The 20881-nt window shown below is 43.1% G+C and overlaps 2 protein-coding genes across 2 annotated transcripts; one reads left to right on the forward strand and one right to left on the reverse strand.

Annotated features, from left to right (window-relative positions):
• The first annotated feature begins 12 nt into the window (after nt 1-12).
• On the forward strand, nt 13-10859 carry otoa (otoancorin). Its single transcript, XM_047598035.1, has 29 exons — nt 13-151; nt 829-907; nt 1065-1126; nt 1605-1626; nt 1852-1900; nt 2267-2405; nt 2600-2662; nt 2761-2954; nt 3039-3175; nt 3365-3483; nt 3565-3704; nt 4060-4168; nt 4256-4471; nt 4553-4723; nt 4915-5055; nt 5203-5252; nt 5507-5627; nt 5733-5851; nt 5941-6082; nt 6470-6663; nt 6753-6843; nt 6970-7099; nt 7213-7403; nt 7932-8081; nt 8159-8301; nt 8479-8615; nt 8738-8835; nt 9390-9552; nt 10386-10859. Exons 2-29 carry the CDS (start codon nt 850-852, stop codon nt 10466-10468), a joined length of 3432 nt encoding a protein of 1143 aa, XP_047453991.1. The 5' UTR covers nt 13-151; nt 829-849; the 3' UTR covers nt 10469-10859.
• On the reverse strand, nt 10781-20499 carry znf687a (zinc finger protein 687a). The gene is made up of 11 exons (XM_047598033.1): nt 20405-20499; nt 17953-19941; nt 17215-17470; nt 16920-17080; nt 16618-16802; nt 16360-16536; nt 16126-16288; nt 15771-16010; nt 15561-15673; nt 14645-14747; nt 10781-14560 (listed from the first exon to the last, which is right to left on the reverse strand). The coding sequence occupies exons 2-11, from the start codon at nt 19918-19920 to the stop codon at nt 13955-13957; spliced, it is 3972 nt and encodes a 1323-aa protein (XP_047453989.1). The 5' UTR covers nt 19921-19941; nt 20405-20499; the 3' UTR covers nt 10781-13954.
• Nucleotides 20500-20881: the final 382 nt, after the last annotated feature.

Here is a 20881-nt window from a genome sequence, read left to right on the forward strand (position 1 = left end):
TGCACCTGATTTGACTTCATCAAGGACAGGTAACCACCCGCTCAGCTCACATCACATGTGTGGTAGAGGCAGAGGAAGAGCACGCAGATTCTCGCTCTGTCAGATTTTAACTTGCATGTTTTGTAGCATCTCCCGGGGACAAACAGATTCTGTAAGTAATAACTTTCTTATATAAATCAATACATTGTTCTGCTTTTCAGTTTTGGTGAAGTGTCGAAACTTTTTTGATCTTAGATTGAAATACGGGCAGCTATTTGTGTGTTTTCTGTTGAATGAAGAATTCTTCATAAGTGACTGTCTCTAATGTCATGTTGAATTTTTACATAAGATGATTATTCGTATTGTTCATTGGCCGTATTTAAACGAGAAGTCAAACTAGTTGGAAATAAACTATTTGAATGAGAGCAAAATACCAACATGCAAATGTCCATGAGGTAGAACACAAATTATTAGAAGCAAAGATGTAGAGTGTGTGTGTGTGTGGATGCGTGTGCGTGTGGATGCGTGGATGCACATCATGTACATTACCAAACCTGTTTTTCCCTGCACATTATCCTCCAAAGACCATAGAGTTTCCCATAGGAGCAGATGGTTACTAGGAAGGTATGATCGTTATACTCAGAGGAGGGTTTATGTCAGAAAACTGGAGGTGGCTCACATGGAGACAGGTTTCACAACAACTGGAAAACCATGGCCAACCTCTGTTCGAAATATTACGTATGCCTTAGTAGACAAATCCAGAAAGGACTGAATTAAAGGTAATGAATGTGTTGAACTCACATGTCATATGGGCTGATATTAATCTCAACTTTATGCCATTATGGTCAGTAAACAGACGAGCTATTCACCATGACCCCAAAGGGAGGAACCGGTTTCTTTCTACTCCTAATGGCTTGTATAACCTTGGGTAAGCAGCAAAACCACTATATGCGTTGTTTTCCCTTTAACTGTAAAAACGGGTGCATTCATTTGAGTCTTCGTCCACTGTCTTGTGAGCATGTACATTAATACAGAACATGCGTGCACATTCATTATTCTTTTTTTCTTTTTTTTTGTCTGCACAGCTATGCCTGCAGCTGTGAAACCCGCAAATAAAGTTGACCACATGGACATTTGCAAACAACTGGTAAGTTGCTTGAACACTGATCTTGAAACAGTGTTTTTAATTTATACCTATTTTCAACAGATGTTCTGGGTTGGAGACAGATGACTTCTTCAGTTACAACATTTTGTGCTTAGATGGAAAAAAGATATAGATTTTTTGTGTCATGGAAAGTAAATGGATGTAAGCAATCAATTTGCATTTATTAACTTATCTTTTTTTGATTTTGTAACAATGATTTTATATATTTAATTTATATTATTATTTTTTAAATTAATCAAATTCAAGCATATCACCACCCCAGACACAGGATTTGTGCAACATATATAAATATAACAGCTTTGTGTCACTCACTGCTTGAGTTTGTGATTTTCACTTTTGGGCCACTCAGCCTTATCACGTATTACACCTTAAGAAGTGTGATGATGGTTTCATACAGAGATTTTAAACATTTATTTGTGTTGTTTGTTTTGAATCTAACATGATGTGTCTTTTTTATCAGATGATGAAGTGCCTGGATAAGGGTGAGAGAACTCTAAACGCATGTTTTTATAGAATACGTGAACAAGAGAAAGGACGTGATTTGTTGTTAAATTAGACATAATTTATACACTGTACAAATCCTTATCCCATGACAGAGTATGTGAATCTATCTTTAAATAGTCTCACAGCTAATACTTAGATTAGTCCTGTAATAGGACTGGTCCTGTTATTGGGCCACATATAAATAAGGAGGCTTGCTGTTACAGGATACCCTATTCCTCAGATGACAGATCTGACACCTATCTTCAACAACAGGTAATTTTCTCTGATAAGTCTTTGTTTTGTGTTTTCCTGAAGAAGCAAGTGATGAGTGCACTGAAATAAAATTTAGGCCCATGAGAACGTCTTATGTTTTGTTGCTTTTAGCTATTCATTTTGATTTAATTTAAAGAAATGATACGAAATGTATTTGATTTATTCCATATGTGCTGCAAAAAAAAAACCTTAGTAAAAAACAGTTATTGTTCAGATATGCCTAAGCAAGGTTACATGACTCAAGTTGTCAGATATTGTGTGCAAAGAAAGAGAGGCGTTACCAAAAACTGTGCTCAGTTAAATTTGTCTTGACAATCAAACAATAACATGAATCAAATTTTGTTTCTGCCCTAATTTCTTTCCCAGTGACGTGCCTGCCGACGGCAGAAACAGTGACCAATCCAACACCCTTCTGTCCACTTTTCTTGATGTCCTCAATTTAGTCCCTGGGGTCAAAGATAGAAACACACGTAGTCTTCTCTTCATGGATGTTACCAAACAAATGGTGTGAATACAAAGATTCATGTAAACCCACAAACATCTCCACATGCAGTTCACACAAACACTCATACACAGAGATTTGCTCACATAATAGCATGTAATCTATTTTGTTTAATTGTCGTTGTGGGCAGCCTGTTAATCACTGAAAAAAAAAAAAAAAAGATTTTATATATTCTTTAAATTTCTGTCTCCTATTAGACAAACAAGATGTGGAATTCCAGCCAGCTTTCAGCCGTGATCAAGCTGATGAGAAACTCTTCGGTCAGTGCACCAATGCAAAAAGCGTAACAACAGCATCCATGAGTGAATGAATGCTGCTCTCTGGCCACCTATTCATACCTGCGCTCATATTCCCATAGAACCCGTCCATGTGTTATATCCAAGCATTTATGGCCCCCATGTCCTGGGCAGCTTTGACCGGAGAAGGTGAAAACAACATTGACGCAAATGAATACGACACACTGCTGTGGGCAGCCAAACCTGTGCTCCAGGATGTACGCTCTTCAAGAATGAGCCTTCCTGGAAAAGTAAAGGCTGAGCACATAAAAAAAATGTAAGTGTGCTTCCATGTAGTTATTTTGTCCGCAGCCTCCTCGCAGCTTGTCTGTAAAACTGTAAAACTGCTTGTTGGCTCCAGGATGAACATGCTGCAGGACGTGTATGATCTCATGTCTGAGGATGAAAGGACTGTGGTGGTAGACTGGGCAAAAGACCAGATCACACAGAACTTCTTCAACTGTACGATGAGGAGGCCTCCATCTGACGCAAACTCCAGTAAGAAATTAAGTCAAACTAAAGCATTTCTCTCACATACAAAGTCATATTTGGGATCTGTGCTGACAAAATACATGTACATGAGGAGTTGTTCAGCAAACTCTAAGTTCTCATGCATAAATAAGCAGGCGCGATGCCTTGTTTTCTGTCACTTATCTCTCTTCTGTAATGCAACCATTCACTACTTAGGGTCTATGGATTACTGCAAACCTTCAGTGAGGTGGCTGGATCTTGACGCACTCACCATGATGGGTCCTTACATTTCCTATTTAAGACCAGATGATGTCGATTCTTCTCCCAAAGAAAAGGTGAGGGGTCATGCAGCAAACACTAAAGAGTAAAAGTAACGATGAGAAGTAAATAACCCCGTTGGTTTCTTCCTCTTTCAGCTGTGTGAATTTTTCAAATCAGCTCAGTGGTCCAAGTCCACCATGAGGACAACCCAGATGAACCCCAGCCTGAGCAAGAAGTTTCTCAATAAAATTCAAGAGTGCTACAGTGGAGAGAGATTTCCAGAGCACGCAGATAAGTGCGTATTCATGGACGAACACATGGGTATTCAGTAGTGCATTGTACCTGTGCAGATCGAAGCGTCGAATCTAATGATGCAAACCCTATTTTGAAAATTAATTATGGTGTTAAATTCCATTTGCAAACAGAACAAAAACAAGCAATTGAGTAAACTCTTGTGATCCTAGTGGTTTCTACTCACCGTGTACCTTAAATTACTATCATTGTTGTATTTTTTAGGTCGGGAAAAACTTAAGAGATAAAAGACAGTGCTGTGGTACAATAAGTTTTTATACAGACGGATGTACCAGAGTAAGTTGGACCAGGTTCAAGGCTGAATTAACCACTACACTGTTGGTGTTGAACCTCTGCAGGCTCGGCCCACTGGCTTGTTATTACTACAACCCCCCGAACTTGACTCCCGACCTCAGCCAGAAACTTCTCTCTCAGCTTGAGGACTGTGACAACCCGCTTATCACGAAGGTACTTACCAACCTACTTACCCAACCTTTCCCATTATACTCCCCCCAGCAAGATGTAATAATAACTTTTACCAATCTTTGTTTTAAGCTGAAGAAGCGCCTTGTCAACATTGTGATGTCAAACACCAGCAGTGCTCCAGACCTATGGCAACTGGGTAGTAGTGTTACATTACTGACTTCCAAACAATTGTCTGAAATCCCCGGAACTAAGCTCAAAGAGGTCCTCCAAAATCTGAGATCTGATGTCCAATGGAAGCCGAGTCAGCTGCACGCTCTGGTTAAGAAACAGCTGTCGGATAAGAAGGTGAGCCTATAGGGCTGAAACACACTGTGTCTGATAACTGCCACTCTCTCTTGATACTCATCCCATTCTGCTTCCCCTCAGTGTAACGAGGTGCCAGGTGAGGAACTGATGGCCCTCCAGTCAGTTGCGGAAGGTTTGCCGAGTTGCGTGTTCAAGCATGTGAAAGCGCAGGACTTCCTGAACGACACAGAGGCCCTGGTGAACATTTCCAAGCGAATGAGGAAGGGGCAGTTGAAGGCCATGCTGCAGGGGGTGAGTAAAGAGACGGAAGCAATAAGTAGAAGCGCATTTATCCGCTTTTGGAGAAGAGAAGGGACTGCAAAGTTGGGGAAAAAATATGGGAAAAACACAGATTTCACATCATATAACAAAGTATTCAGTGCTACCTGTGTGAACATCTAAAATAACACAAATATCTAAAATAATTAAATGTTTTCTCCCAGCTGCGTGGAGATGTGAATGCCTCACAGCTGGTGCAGAAGTTGTCCGGCCGTTTGCTTCGCAGCGTTTCTCTTGACAACCTGGACAAAGCGAACATCACCACACTGGACCAAGTTGAGAATAAAACCTGGAGTCTGCCACAGGTAACATCCCCGATTACACCCTCCCGTGCCAACAAACCCCATTGCTTCCATTCATTGTCAACAAATCCTGAAACAGCTACTTACATTTTAGCTGTTTTTTGCTTAAAAAGTGTTGATATCTTTCCTCCTTTGGTGCATTTTCCTTAGGCAGCATTCCTGGCTACGAAGCTGCAAAAACTAAAGCAGCTTAAGTATAGGTGAGTCTATAGTTTTGGAAAATACTGTGTACTGTGATTTATCACTTAAAACGTGGATTATATTGGTCACGTTAAACACTCTGAAAGAACACCATCAAAAAAGAAGATTATTATTATAACCTCAACATAACAAGACAAAACACAATGATCTTAATTCAGTACATAGATTGTATAGTGTTAAGATTCTCTGCATGGCCTTGTATGTACATTTTCGCCACTGGTTAATCTGTTGAAATTTAAATTTGGTCAAACAGGAGGCTGCATTCAGTCCTTCAGGGCATAACCTGCAAGATGATTGACAACGCTGCCGACAGCGATGCACTGGACATAGCTCTGGCCATGACAGAGACACAAGAATGGCTCTCTAAATTTCAGGTAGATTAAGGCGCACCCATAAAGTAAACACAAACTGGCATCTGTAAATGCAACGTGTACGATGAATAGAAGCAGTAGCCTGACTGATGACCGATGTGTTTCCAGGCCGAATGCGCTGCTGAGAAGCTTTTTGAGACTTTGGAGAAAGAGAGAAGCGACTTTTTTATAAACATCACCAAAGAGGAGCTGGATATGATTCCCACATTGTTACTTCTTCGCCTGTCGTAAGCAGACCGATGTCACTTTATCCTCTTAAGAAGAAGAAGAAGATCTATGACGAAATTTGACTGTCATGTGTAACTCATTATTCCAGGCCTTGGAAGGTGAAGGATTTACCCGACTCCGTGTGTCCTGTCTTCCTTAACAAGATGGAAATGGCCAATCTGAGCTCCCTGCCTCTTCGCTCCCCGTCCCGTCCAGCACTCACTCAGAGAGCTCTGCTTTGCCTGACCAATGTACACACAAGGAAACACACGCACACAAACAAACAAACGGGCGACAAATTATAGGGAAAGCATTGCATTTAGCCACTAAAACTGTACGAGTGAAGGGTGTCCCTTATTTGATGTTCTCTCTCTGGATGGGAAACCATGTAATCACCTGAAATCTAGTTTACTATGTCTGTACTGCAGGTTCTTTTGATAGTAACACATGTACAATGAGCTAGTGCATTGGCTTGGTTAATTTATCCGTTTAGCTCTAGATGTAATAATGATGGTTTACCACTTCAAATCATCTTGTCCTTACATTATCACCTGTCTGTACTTTCTGCCTATTAGTCACATAATGAGTTGGTCTTCACGGTCAGAAGCATCCTCTAATGTTTAACTGTGTCCTTGCAGGGGACAGATTTATCTGGGCTGACTACTGCGGATATGTTCAGGCTCGGCCCGCTATTGTGCGAGCTGCAGCCGTCCCAGCTGCGTCTCCTGGCCCCTGTCGTCCTCAACTCCAGCCTCCAGGCCATGGCGTCCTGCCAGCACATTCCTCAGCAGCACAGAGAAGCTCTAATTCAGCTGGTCAACCAGACCTTTGGGTAGGAAGTTCTCCCAGTGGCAGTAAAGAGTTATCACAGAGACAAGCACGAAAAAACAAAGAGTCTGATGCATTTTCCATCATCTGCAGGAATTCGTATGACTGGTCAGCAGAGACCGTGGAATCCCTGGGTCCCCTTCTTCTTCTGGATGATAATGCCGTATCGGCTCTGCCTAACAAAGTGAATATCTACCTTCTCCCTTGGGTGTAGTCCAGAGTTCTGCACTACATTGCTCAAAACTGACTTGCCTTTTCATGTATTTTCCTTCTTTCGTTCAAACGTCTTCCTTCTCTGTGTTTCTGTCAGCCTTGGATGAAGGATGTCCTTTATTTCCTGAAGTCACGCCTGCCCCGTGCCTCAGACGCCCTCAAAAAGAAACTCTTTAATCTCACCACCTCCACCTCCGCCTCCACCGCAGCACGTAAAAAGAGACAAGGTGTGGGGAGGTGTTTTTCATTTATTTGTGATGCTGCGTAAAAAGAATATGTACAACATTGTAGATTTATATTTCTCACTTGCTCTGTTTGTCTGTATTTGGGCCTCACTCAGCTAACACTGGCACCGGTGCAGAACCCACTCAGGCGTTGATCGAAGAATTGGGAGTGGACAATGTCTACTGGACAGCAGCACAGCTGGGCGCAATCTCAAATGACACATTCCTGGCTACTGTAGAGACACTTGGTGCAGTTCCTGACTTCAGTGCAGAGCAGCTGGATGTGCTTAGTCAAAAAGCAGTAGAGGTAATGATCCGTTCATTTAAGGAGGAAAGGACATTACTGATGGAGTCACAGAAGTCACTTTATCATCTCGATTTGATTTGTTTTAGTCTTGGCTTTAATTAACTGTAGAGTTGACGGGAAGAGTGCTGCAGTAAGGTTCTGAATGGGTTTATTATAGTCTGGAGATAGTTAAACTTTGTGATTTACTTTTTAAAAAGCACTGCCACCGCTTCTTAAACAAAGCAAAAACAAAAGGAACTGGACTGAAACTGAAAGTTCAATGAATGAGTGAAATAAAACGTCTCGGCCAAAACAAAGATAACCTGTCCTGCTTTTCCCAATATTTCCCTCTGCATCCCTCAGCAAAGCCATATCTCATTTTAACACATTTCTTCCTACAGAAATTTCCAAAGGATCCATAGATATGAATGGGAATCCCAAATTTGTGTGGTTATAATTGCTTATGTCGGAAGGAGTCCCACATTTTGGATGTGATACATCAGTCACCAGCTGTTTAAAGTATGTCTGTGTGTGTGTGTGCGTCTGCAGGCCTTTGGTCCAGTGTCGCAGATGACTGAGAGTGTGGTTCTGCAGCTGGGATGCATAACTCAAGCTTTCCCCAACTCCGACCTGGAGAATCTCCCCTTCGCTCTGGACTCTCTGGAGGAAATTGCCCGCTGTGGCTGGAGAGACTCACAGGTGAAATAGAGAAAGAGCTTCACATGTTTGCAGCTATCATGTTCATTAAACTCATGATATGACTCGTGTCTCGATAGCTGCAGCCGGTGTGGAAGGGTGTTGCTAAATATAACAACCTGACAGCGCAGCAGCTGGGAGCTCCAGAGATGGTAGCGCTGAACCGGTTCATCTGTGGCCTAAACTCCAACGAGATCAGTCAGCTCAGCACGGACGCCTTCAAGTAGGTGCACCATGCACCCAATGGTTATTGTAGTTTTAATAGACTTTACTGACATTATGTCTGAATGTCATACATCTAAAAGAACGCTTCAAACACAAATGCAAAAGAAATGACAGCCCTTCTTCTTAAGAGTAATGTGTCATTTAATCTAGTCGTATGTGAACATTTGTGTCACAGAGATGCCGTGGGCTCCCTGAATGGTCTCCACTGCTCCTACCAGGCCATCCAGCAGTTTAAAAGTCTGGCTGTGGCTGCGTATGGAGATCCCGACACCTGGACTGCAGCACAAGTGTCAGACTTGGGCAACTTTGTTGGTAAGACCGTCATCTCTGCTCTCTGCCATCAGCAGGAAACCAAATTTCTCAAAAGTGCTGTAAGTTAGTGGCTGGTGTTCTACCGGATGATTGTGAATTGTGAATGATTGTGTCTCCCTCAGCTGGTTTGGATGCCGCTGAGTTGGCTTCTTTGGACTCATCAGTCTTGCCATTTTTGAGCCAGTCTTCTATTCCACTCATTCCTCCAAAAAGCCTCGCTGTAAGTAACTTCCTCTGAACTTTGTCAGCAGTTTTTGCCAACTAACAGTTCATCACCCTCTCAGCAGCAAACAGGACATTTAGTAACTATCTGGGAACATAGAAGAGCATTTAACAACTGAAGAGACAGATATTTCCGCAGACTCCACCAACAGAGCTACATATGAATGACTAATTAGCTCTGTTATAGTCCAATCATTTTGATTGGACCCATCTGGTGGACACATGGGGTGATGTTATGTGAATTTTGTGGTCATTAGTCATCATCTGACTGCAAGTGGCCAGTTACCTGATTTTAATTTTATAAAATCATCTTTGATATTCTTAATGACGCAATCTTACTCTCAGCTAGTAAAAGTGTTTGCTTCTTAAATTGTAGTTAAATGTATTTGAAATCAGATCTAATCATCTGTGATGACACACGTGCAAAACACATAGTACAACATATAGTGTATTTCTATGCAACACAAAACTGTATAAACACAGTGTTGATTGCAGGATTTCTCTTGTGATTGATACTCACATTCATATATCGATTACAACCTTTCCTTCCAGGAACTCTCCGCCGCTCAGCTTAAAGCCCTCGGGCCCGACAACGCTGCTATGGTGACCAGTGAACAGCAGGCTGCACTGACGGAGGATCAGCGTGCTTCCCTTGAAAAGGCTGCAACCGGGTCTCGTGACCGATCTCAACCAGTCCCGACCAATGTGGAGTCAGGTACGAGGACACCGACTGTTAAAACACCAGTGGATCCAGAACAGCTTTTAATCTGACAATAAAAAATATAATTCATCTGTGGGACACTAAAAGGTTGTAAATCATAAACTGCAAATCTCACTTAATGTATTTAAAGTTGCTAAAAATCCTAAATCTGTGAGTGTCCAGCTCCTGTGTTCACACAGTCACATTACACACACATACAGTCTTTGCTGTTCCAGGTTTTAAATTTATACTTATAACTAACACATTTTTAAAAACCATTTAACTACACGAGGACTAACGTCAGCATGTTAGCCTGAACGCTAATCTCGAAAAGCCTGTGAAGTCACTATCAACGGCGCTTTTATTTAAAATTATGCGCACGTTCTTCCAAATAAGGTACAAATTAAATATTGCCAACTTACTGAACATGGTAACTGTAACACACAGACGACACTGTTGGATATCTGGGAAATAATGTTAAAGAACAAACTTAGAATTACTACCCGTCACCATAAGCGCCACCAAAATCAATGAAACCAAGATCTTTAAGATTTAAGCCACTTTAAATCACATTTGAAGACATTTTGTAAGTAGACACTTAGTCATGAGCTCACTATGACAATTTAAAATGCGGCTTCCAAGTGGCCAATACTGAGTGGACAATGAGAGTGTGTGGTTCACAGGCAAATAACTCAATAAATTTACATTTTTACTTTGACGAGTCAAAGCGTGCGACGCCGGAGGAAAATATAGACATTCAAAATAGCCAGACTCATAACTTTTCCAGGGAGACTGTAATAAAAAAAACAACAACTTGTATTGTGTTTCTGTGTCATTCTCCCATCCAGGAGCTCCATCCCTGAGCGTGGAGGGGATCTCCGCCTACATGAAGCCCCTCCTGTTTCTTTTCATGGGTTTCCTGCTGCTGTGAGAGCAGAGTCGCTGCACCTGCAGGAGCTTTAGTTAAGCACAAATACGTAGCCTCCTCTTCTGAGACGTTATCATTGTTACACACTTAACACAGCTCTTCCTAATGTAGCTTACTTGTGCTGAAGGCATGTGTTGCGTAGATTAATTGCCACCCATAATTCATGTACGATTGTAGGAATGTGGCTATAGTACTCATCAACTAACTATAAGATGTGTAAGATTCATTTAGTTTTCAGTTTTAAATCATCTGTTCTATATTTCTAAGAAAGTATATTTTAACTAACTGAAGAGAAATAATGTCTGATACACTCCGTGTGGGTCTATTATTAGATTGATTTAATATGTACATCATGACAAATTACTGAATTCAATAAAGACTACTAATATACACACATGATGAAAGATTCTACTTGGAGAAGAAAGGTAAGTTTATGCCAGTGTGCTAGTTTTTATTCAACTTTTTTTTTTTTTTTAAATAAACATTTGGTTAGGCAAATCTTCTGTCGATGCAAAAAGCAGATACTCTAAAAGAGAACAGTGTGTGTTAAGGCATTGGATTATCTCCTGAGGAAAGAAAAAAAAAAACAAGTCTACAAGGAGTACGGTACATTACAGGGGGGAGGCGCTTTTACAACGTTGCCTCCGTCTGTGGACATTACTGGTGTGTGGTCAGAAATATTCCAGAGAACTAGCACCTCACCACAGAGGGAGGCATCACTACATGTAAAGATGAAATCATAACGAAGCACTCACGACAAAACACTCGCCACGGCCTAGTCCTCTTTGTCTCATGCAACCATTTCGTTGAACGTTTTCACGTAACACAACCTGATCTGTGTCACCACGAGGAAACATCTGATTGGATTTCTTCAGCCTGTTGCGTAGAACAAAGATTGATTTTTCTTTTTTACCAAAGTCTGAAAACGTTCAACATACTCTCATGTTCTCAGAAAAGCATAAGAAATACATACATCTGTTTACAGCATTTCCATTAAGACGCATACACTCAGATGCCAGTTCATTAGGTACACTAGTGAAAACAAATACAGTCCAATATAACAATCTCGAAATAAATCTTTGTGACGTTTAAGGAATTGAGCGCGAGTTACAAAACAACTGAGAGCCGTCGATTCAACTGTGTTTTCATTATGGAGTCTGTAGTTTGTGGTACTCATCAATTGTGCTGTACCAGCATGTTTCTGTTATTTTGACGACCCCGCTTTAGTAACAGAAATAACAAAAACACTTTAGTTCTTTGAACTCGATCCAGTTTAACAGCACCACAGACTACATCCTCCAACAATGAACACGATAACCTCCGTGAAGCTAAGATTTAACGCAGGGCTGTGATGTCAGAATTGAGTAGTTTTTGCTAGTGTCCCCTTGCATATCGATAAAAACACATATTTTTGCTTCCGTCTCTCGCTCACTGAGAGGGAAGAAATCTGTTAATCTGGCGTAAATACAGTACATTCCATTTTAAAACTCACTTCAACAGTTTGAAAGTTTCACCCCAGTACACATAGTGTCAGATAACTGCTGACCATTTTCCAAAGCTTCGAGTTTTTGGATTGAATTCCTGTTTTGCAGATGGTAATTGGTCCTATTTGACTTAACGTGCAACAGAAACATACATGTGCAGGGCCTCTCCCTTAGTCGAGATTCTCAATAAGAGGCAGCACTTTCACATTTATTCCAGATGTCTTCTCAGGTGTCGTGCCACCATGAACGTTTAACCCTAACCCTGTCTAGCAGTGGGGATACCCAGCGTGCTTCTAATGTATGTGATCTGTGTAAAATTACACTGCCTGGCCAAAATAAAAGGTCATGCACTCTAATATTTCATTGGACAACCTTCAGGTTGGATTACAGCAGCATTCAGCGTGGCACTGTTTCAATAAGAAGCTCCTGCAACGTCTCAAGATTCATTTCCATCCAGTGTTGCATTCATTTTTCACCAAGATCTTGTAATGATGGTGGAAGAGTCTGACCACTGATCAAAGTCTTCTACCACTCTTCCACAATCTGAGCCCCATGAATCCTGACGTTATCGTCTTAGAAAATGCTAATGACCTCAGAGAAGAAAAAAATCAATTGATGTGAATAACCTGTTCATTCAGTATATTCAGGGAGTCAGCTGACCTCATTCTTTGGGCATAATGTTGCTGAACCTGGACCTGAGAAGCTGCATCAACCCCAGATCATAGCACTGCCCCCACAGACTGGTACAGTAGATACTAGACATGATGGGGGCATCACTTCATCTGCCTCTCTTCTTACCCCGATGCCCCATCACTCTGGACTCATCAGACCACATGACCTTCTTCCATTGATCCAGAGTATATCCAGAATATTTATGCTAGCTAGCAAACTAAAGTCTTTTTTCCAGTTAACCTCACTGATTATTGGTTTTCTTAACACCTTGAGTTCCCTTTGCACTGTATGTGTGGAAATGATCTTACTTTCACAATTAAACAAAGCCCTGAGTTCCACTGTTGATCAATCAGGGTTAATAATAATAATGAGTCGGACAGTTCTTAACCCAATTTTAGTCCATGGGACCACGACCAACCACAGGATGTGTCTTTCCACGTGGTTGTTTAAGAAATGAGAAGCTACTCATTGCATCATTGCATCAGTTGGGCTTAAATAACTTGTTTCCAGCTGAAAGATAATCACCCATGCAGTAACTATCCAACAGGAGGCTTGTATCTCTTTGCTAAGTTAAATACAGGGGTGATTTTTTTTTTTTTTTTGGCCAGACAATGTATATTAAAAAGTAAAGTTTCAGCCCAAATGAATTGGGAATCTATCAAAAGTATTTTTTTTTTTTTTGTACGAAATATCCTTTTCGTGTTAGTGTCCCTACACTGCAGTGAGGAAACATTGTGAAAACCCGAACAGGAAATTAAATGTAACACCCAGTATGTGTAAATATATTCTCATATACATGCTGAAAGCCAGTGATTGTAGTTAAGGTAATAATCTAAAACATCGCTTAACGCTTTGGAAAATGGCTGGCCTTAAGTTAAACATGTACTTAATAATAAGTGAATCATCATATTCTAAACCACAGCAATTATTCTCTAAAAAAAAAAAAGGTAAAAAAAAAGAACAAACAAATAAAAAATCTTCTCAGTAGGATGAAAATAATGAAATCTAAACAGATGCGTCGTTTATCAACTTTCATTTAAAAACAGCCGTCACAATCACAGCGGGATTAGAAACATGATTACGCGTTCACAGCGGTGAACCGGTCTGAACAGGAAGGAGCCTTAATCTCATCAGTATCATTACTGAGAAGAGAAATGCAGCATTAGGTCCTGAGTTTCAGAAGGTCAAGGACCACCTTGAACAGTGAGAATCACCATCTTTGGTTAAATCAGTGCATAGGTGCATAACTTTCATGAGAATTCAACAATAAACAGGCACTTCTTCTTTAACCACCTATGGACTCACCGACATTTTCTTTCTTGTATTTGCTATCTTAGGTAGTTTTTCCTGCGTTCCTCGCACTGATAAAAGCCATACCATGAGTCCTGAAGTGTGTGTTCAGATCTGAGGCCTTTTCAAAGTGTTTGCCACACACCTTACAGGCCAGTGCGCCCTCCTCTTCTTTCAGCTGACCGGTGAAGGGGTGACTGGAGGGCGAGGCCGGCGCCGAACCGTTCAGAGAACTCTTATCGTCGCGGTTACCAGAAGGAGCCGCCTGCACGCCGAGGGACTGCTGGTTGTCGGGGCACACGTCTTTCACTCTGTGGGTGATGAAGCGATGGCGCGAGAGAGAAGAGGTGGACGTGAAGCAGGCGCCACACGTCAGACACTGCAGACTGCCGGCCTCTCCTCTCTTGTGCTGGCCGATGTGCTCCAGGAAGGTGGCCTGGTCCTCTGTGGTGAAGCCGCAGGGGGCGCAGCGATATCCAGACTCGGGAAGTGAGTAGGGCGCAGAGGACGAAGCGCGCACCTTCTTCACCGGACTTATCCCGTCCGCGGACTCTTCGTCCGGTTCCATCTTCACGGCTCCTCTGCGTTTCCGGCGAGGGCCCAAACTGCCGTCCTGCTCTGACGAGCTGTCGGCCTCATTCCCACCTCCCTTTGACAAGAACATATAAAGACCGTTTAGAAAAAACATCTCCCCGTCTCCCTTCTCATAAGAGATGCAGAGTCAGTGGCTTACCACTGGTGTGTCCCGGCTCATAGCGTCCATCCTGTGTCTCAGCTGAACGTGCCTCTCCAACATTGCTCGGCTGCCGAAGGTTTTCTTACCCTCGGCACAAAACCTAAACACGTACACATCACGTATAATCACAAATCTTATGATTGAATCATTACAGAGCACGTTGGAGAAGACATTGCTTTTTTTCCCCCACTGGTTTTAAGGCATCCTACGTACACATTTAAAGTTCTACCAGGCAATTATAGCGGTGGTTTCAAACCCTTGGGTTGTAGACGTGCAGTGGGCCTCAAGTCCTGGGGGTGGCTATCGTTAAGGCTTTATCTGACAAACCGGTACTTTTGAAACGGTGCTGGTGCTTAAAAAATGGAAATCATACGCCTCTTGATTTTTTAAGGCATTTTGTGATGTGCAACTTGGACAGAATGTTAATTTAAATAATATAAATACAACTAATGAAATCAAATTCACAATAAACCATCATATTTATGATAAAAAACAGTGGCGTGGGGTCTTGTAGGCTATCAAAGAAAGTACATGTTTAAGCTTTTAAAAAAAAATGCCATGCGTCGTCAGATGTTTAATCAAATTCAAGGTGTTACTTCCCTTGCACAATATCTCTAGATATCGTGCATATCTAATATCTAGAGCCAAACTTTTGACAGTTTTGCAACAGAGCTAAAGGGCTGATAATTAAAAGTCAGTGGCACAGAAAAGAAGCACCGTGATCTGCGTTGCGTTTCGGTCTGGTTACCACCGTCTGCACCAGCACCGGGGCCTTTATGGTTCGGAGTATCGGTACACATCCCTACTAAGGCAGGGTTGAAAAGGAAAACCCTCCTGATGACAGCTTGAGAATTCGGACAAACAACCATCGCCTGGTGCCTCACAGCGGCGACGACTTACGAGAGATACTCACTGGCAGCGAAAGCCGCGACTCACGGTTTTGTGCTTATCTCTGATGTGTCGCCTCATGCTGGAGGTGGTGGTGAAGGAGCTCTCGCATTTGTTACAAGGAAACTTCTTCAGAATCTACACAACACAAAAACACACTTATTGCAACGTGAGTGCATTTGCTGCAGCTGGATGCAAAATCAAAATAATAAATGTTGACGGTGGACTTTCACACCTTGCCGTGCTGTTCACTCATGTGAGCAATGTAGTCTTCTCGATCCGTGTAGCGCGTGTGGCAGGACGTGCACTTCCACCCCGAGGGGGTCTTTATTCTTTCTACCTTGATTTTCTGTTGTTTCTCTTCATTCATCGATTCTTCCCCATCTGAGCTGTCTAACTTCGCAGACGGCCGTGGACGAGAAGAAGTAGTTGGAGGCAAAGGCAACTCTCCCTTTAATGCGGGAGCCTTGTGGGTCTAAGGAACAGTGAGCGGTAAAATGAGATGCCGATGATGTTACTAGGCTGTTTTTTTTTTGTCTTAACATCGACTGAAACACATCTCAACACCCAGAACACGAGCGTATATTTACCTTGAAATGGTCCAGTAGGGAACTCCTCTGAGAAAACAGCTTGGTGCACTGAGGGCATTTAAACACATGCACCTTCTGATTTGTTAAATGAGTGTCAAAGTGGACGTACAGCAGAGGCTTCTGTGTGAAAACTGTGTCACACATGACACACTTGTAGATCAACCTGCAAAGGAAGGAAAACTGGGTCAATTACATTAAAGGAAGACACGAAGTTGAGAATGTACATGCACATACATGGTCTGCCTTTCGTTAAGTGCTGGATGCTGCGCGGTTATGTGGTTCTGTATGCTGGGGGCAGATTTGAAAGCCATGGGGCAGCTGGGGCACTTGTGGAACATGTCACAGTGAGCCTGTTGGATGTGAGACTTTACTGAGTTCAACCCTCCGAACACCACCAGGCAACTGGAACATCTGGGGAACGAAACGCAACACGATTAGTGTAAGAGCACGGTTTTGCCTCGATTCATTTAAACCGTGAGGACAAAGTCGCACCTGTACCCAATGCGGCGGGAAAAGTGCAAACAGGTCTCGTTCAGATGTGTTTGAAATAGTGACTGCTTGCCGGTGAAGCCACACTCTGGGCAGACGTGCGGCGAGAGGCCTTGGTGGATGCGCTGATGAGCCGCTGTGCTGCAGCCGTTGGGCAGGAGCATGGGAGGGGAGCACTCTGTGCATGGCTAGGAAAGAGGAGAACAAAGGAGAAGACAAACGCTGGAGTTAAACTACAGTTCGTTTAGAAGATCACAAGGAAACAAAATGAAAATGTCTCGCTCTCCTTCCTCACAAACACTTACAGTACTGTGCGCTGGTTTGATTTCTTGGAAATGCTCCGCCATGTCTTCTCTGCTGCTGAACTGAGCCTGACACTCAGGACACTTGTAACTTGTGTGCACTGCTTCTGCTTTCTTGTTAGGTGCTGCTTGTGCGTGGGATCCTGGCTTGAGGGCGGCCTGGCCTAAAGAGGATGATGACGGTGTTGAAGGGGAAGAAGAGAGTGAATATATAGAGAACGCCCGTCTAGGAACGAAGGAAGAATGTACACGGTACTCACATCCGCACAAGGAAGAAATGACGTCAGGGTTCACTCACCAGGTGCTGCTGGTTCCTGCTGGCTGATCATCAGCTCCATGGGGACAGGTTTCATGACCAGATGTGAACACTGCATGATCAGTCCTTTCTCCTTGTGCTCTCTGGCGTGTAAAAGCAGGCTGCACTTGTTGAAGAAGGCCAAGCGTTTGGCGCAGTGATTACAGGTCACCTCGATCCTCAGCGAGCGTCGGTCGTAGTGCTGCACCAAACTCTGCTCAAGAGCGAAGGCATCACCGCACTCCAGACAGCGGTAACCCTGCAGGGGATCAGACACAAAATCAGCCTTAGCCACACCAACTAAGACCTTAGAACTGCTGGAGAGAGAAAAGCTAGTTGAGTTTTGGCTGCTTCTTGTCATCAGCCTTAGCTTGGTATGCTTAGCATAACAACAAGATCAACCCAATGATCTATTATAGATATGAGAAGTTTACTACAACTACTTTCATTACCAGTTAAAAGTATTCCCTTCATTACACAGTCAGTAGTTTTGTCTGACTCCACAAAAAAAGTCCATCACAATTTTCCAGAGCCAGTAATTATGTATTTAAACTGCAGTCCAAAGAGCCCTAAACTGACATGACAATAATATCTCAGCACATTTTATAAGATGGAAAAAGACGATGTTTAATATTTTTTGCCTAAAAAGTATTAGAATGTAATATCAAATGGCCACAAATGTTTTGCAGCTGATTAATTATTCGATTCGTCGTTTCACTGGTATAGCCAAAGACAGCTTACCTGTGCAGGAAGAGGAATGCCCCACTCTGGTGGAAGAGGGGAGCTCAGGTCTGGTTTGTAACAAGGAAGCAGGTTCTTGTTATTGAGAATTTTGTTGAAGGCTTCCACCAGGTTGGTCTGACTCTTGGATATAATGGCCCCAGTGCTGTTGACTATGGACGCCGGTCTGCTGCTGATTTGAGGAGGAAGCAGAGGTAAAGGAGTAGGCAGTGCCATACCGCTGTTCAGGGTTTTTTGACCCAGGCCACGCAGGTTCATTGCGCCTGGACCCACTTTGGAGGAAGAGGGGCCAGAGACGGAGGGAAGTGCTGCAGTTTTTGTGATGCTCACGGCTGTAGGGGAAACTTTAGGTTTAAAGTCTACTGTGTTTTTCTCTTTAACTGCACTGGCACTTTCTATTGTTGCAGCGCACGCATCCTGGAGCATTGCTACTGCCGACAACTGGGATTGTTGTGAAACGCCCCGTTTTGATCTTGTGTTGTGGCGTTCTGGAGACGCTTTTGAACCATCCACAGCCTTGGTGGTGGCTCTTCCGCTTCGTTTAGGTGCAACACCAGTCACAGTCCTTGTTATGCTGCCGGAAGGCGTTTTAATTTTCACTGTGAGAGGTCGCGGTTGAGATGAAGCGGTCTCTGAAACACCATCAGACACGGCACCGTCAGCGCCGGCATCATAGCTCTCCTCATTTACATTTTCCCCATCTTCAGTCATCTTTTCACTCATCTCTTCAGCGTCACCTGGCTTGTCCTCTGGACTCAGAGGCTCACTTTCCATGGGCTCCTCTTGATGATGGAACTCCTTGTGGTTCACGTCTGGACCTGGTGCTGAGCGTGGATCAGGACTGCTGCTTCTGTTGGAGACTACAAGACCTGTTTCACTGGGTGGTGGGCTCTCAGGCGAGTCTCTCTCATCAATCACATGCTCTGGGTATTTCTCTTCCTGGCCTAGTGCAGAACTTTTGCTGACAAAGGGGAGGGAGTCCTGGGGGCTCTGGGGCTTGATCGGAGGGGGAGACCTGGGGGTGCTCTGCTCAAATTGGGGTTTGGGTTGTGGCAAAGAACAAGAGAGATTAGGAGGATGAGGAACCAAGCAGGACTTTTCAGGAGACTCAAGTGGTTCAGACTGTAATTTCCCTCTGTGTTTAAATTTGTGAGGAGGGGACATTACAGATTCTGGACTCTCCTGGATCACCAGTGGACCTCCTAAATCTGGCTCTGAGTCATCTTCATCCGAGTGCAAAACATGCTTGATTCCAGTTTTCGTGTTTCCGTTTTGTGGTAATGGGGAAGATAATGGATGACTATCGGGAGTGTCATCCTTCTGAGGGGAGCGAGGAGAAAGGTGAAGTCTGATGGAGGGAGGGGAATGAGGAGATGAGAATGTGGGACCGGCCGTGGCAGAAGCCTGGGGATAGAGGAGGGGCCTCAAACTGTTTATGGCATCAGTCGTATTCTGGGCCGATGCAGGTTCAGCTTCTTTATCGCCTTCACCCTCACTCAGTGTGGACCTCAGAGGTGAGGACTGGGACCATGGTTCTGTGTTGGACCGTCCCTGATCGCTGGGGACAGATCCTTTAAAGCCATTGGTAATCTGGGCCTCTATGGCAGCATCAACACACAGTTTAGGACCCAACTGTGAGGTGAGGCCATCCACCTTGACCTGAAGCTGAGAGGCTAAGGCACTACTCGAAGGATTATCCGTTTTGTCCCCAACAGACTTCACTTCCTCTTCAAAAGACTCAGACCGCACTGTGTTCTTAACAATAACACTGACCACAGGGGGGTCAGTTTGAGGGGCAGGGGGATCGGGAAAGCATGGAGGAGACCCACCCTCTCTCTCCTCTGCATCAGTCCCCACCTCATCCCGTTCCTCGTCCGGACTGGACTGAATGGCCTCTTTGGCATCAATGTCAGGAATGTCAAACGCTGCCAACAAATCATCAAAGTCTGGGGTCTTCATGTCCCCCATTGCCAGCGCAATGTGGAAAACCTATAGGAGACCAGAAGAATCAGAACAATTCACACAACAATCCTTTAATTACACCAGGGTGACACATTTACATATGTTACACTTGTATGGCTGACTGAGATCTTCAACTGGGACACGGATTTGTTTGGTGCAAGCCAAACGCGACCAGTATGTAAGTGTTACTAAGCCTGCACCGATAAACAACAGACATGCGTGAAGAAGCATGCAATGTCTGACACAGTTGATTTCTAACACTCAAACTGTCACGGTGCAACAAGTGGGTGCTTCTGCTAACAGCTAGCTACTTCAGCTAATACCTGCTAGCTGGCCTTGCTAACGTCAGCCAGCTGACTTTCCACAACAATAATCCTTAGGTCAGTGCAACATTCGACTAATAATACTGTAAGGTGTCACATTTCATGCGTGTTTTGTTTGCGCAAACCCAAGCTAGCATTATCTCGTGCATGGACGAAAATTTTGTTACCTGCCAGTTGGCGAAGTTGGTTCCTGACTTTTCTCACGTCGCATACGTTAAACGTCACCATGACGCGACAGTGACTTTCCTCGAATGTTGTGGCGCCACACCATACCCTGATGCAAAGTCCGAAAATACTGTTTTATATAATAGTTTAACTATTTATTTTGGCACATGAATACACATATATAGATAAGTTTTATTTCCGAATTCTGTTGATTGTATATATTACTCAAAAATATTTACTTATATACATTATACACTAATTAACCATAAATACTTGGGTATAAAGTACACACTAAGAAAAATTAAATCTTATTTACCTGCTTTGGTATACACTTACATGACCACACATTTTTTCCATATACAAAGGGTATTGGCTGTTTGTATCTTTCTTCCTAGATTTCGCTTAACAAAGTTCTTGCATTTTAAAACTTAGTAGCGTCTTAAGTGGGTAATGAATGTGTTAAGTGTGTAGTGGAAGAA

The sequence above is a fragment of the Mugil cephalus genome, chromosome 11 (genome assembly GCF_022458985.1).
Source record: "Mugil cephalus isolate CIBA_MC_2020 chromosome 11, CIBA_Mcephalus_1.1, whole genome shotgun sequence".
Lineage (NCBI taxonomy): Eukaryota > Metazoa > Chordata > Actinopteri > Mugiliformes > Mugilidae > Mugil > Mugil cephalus.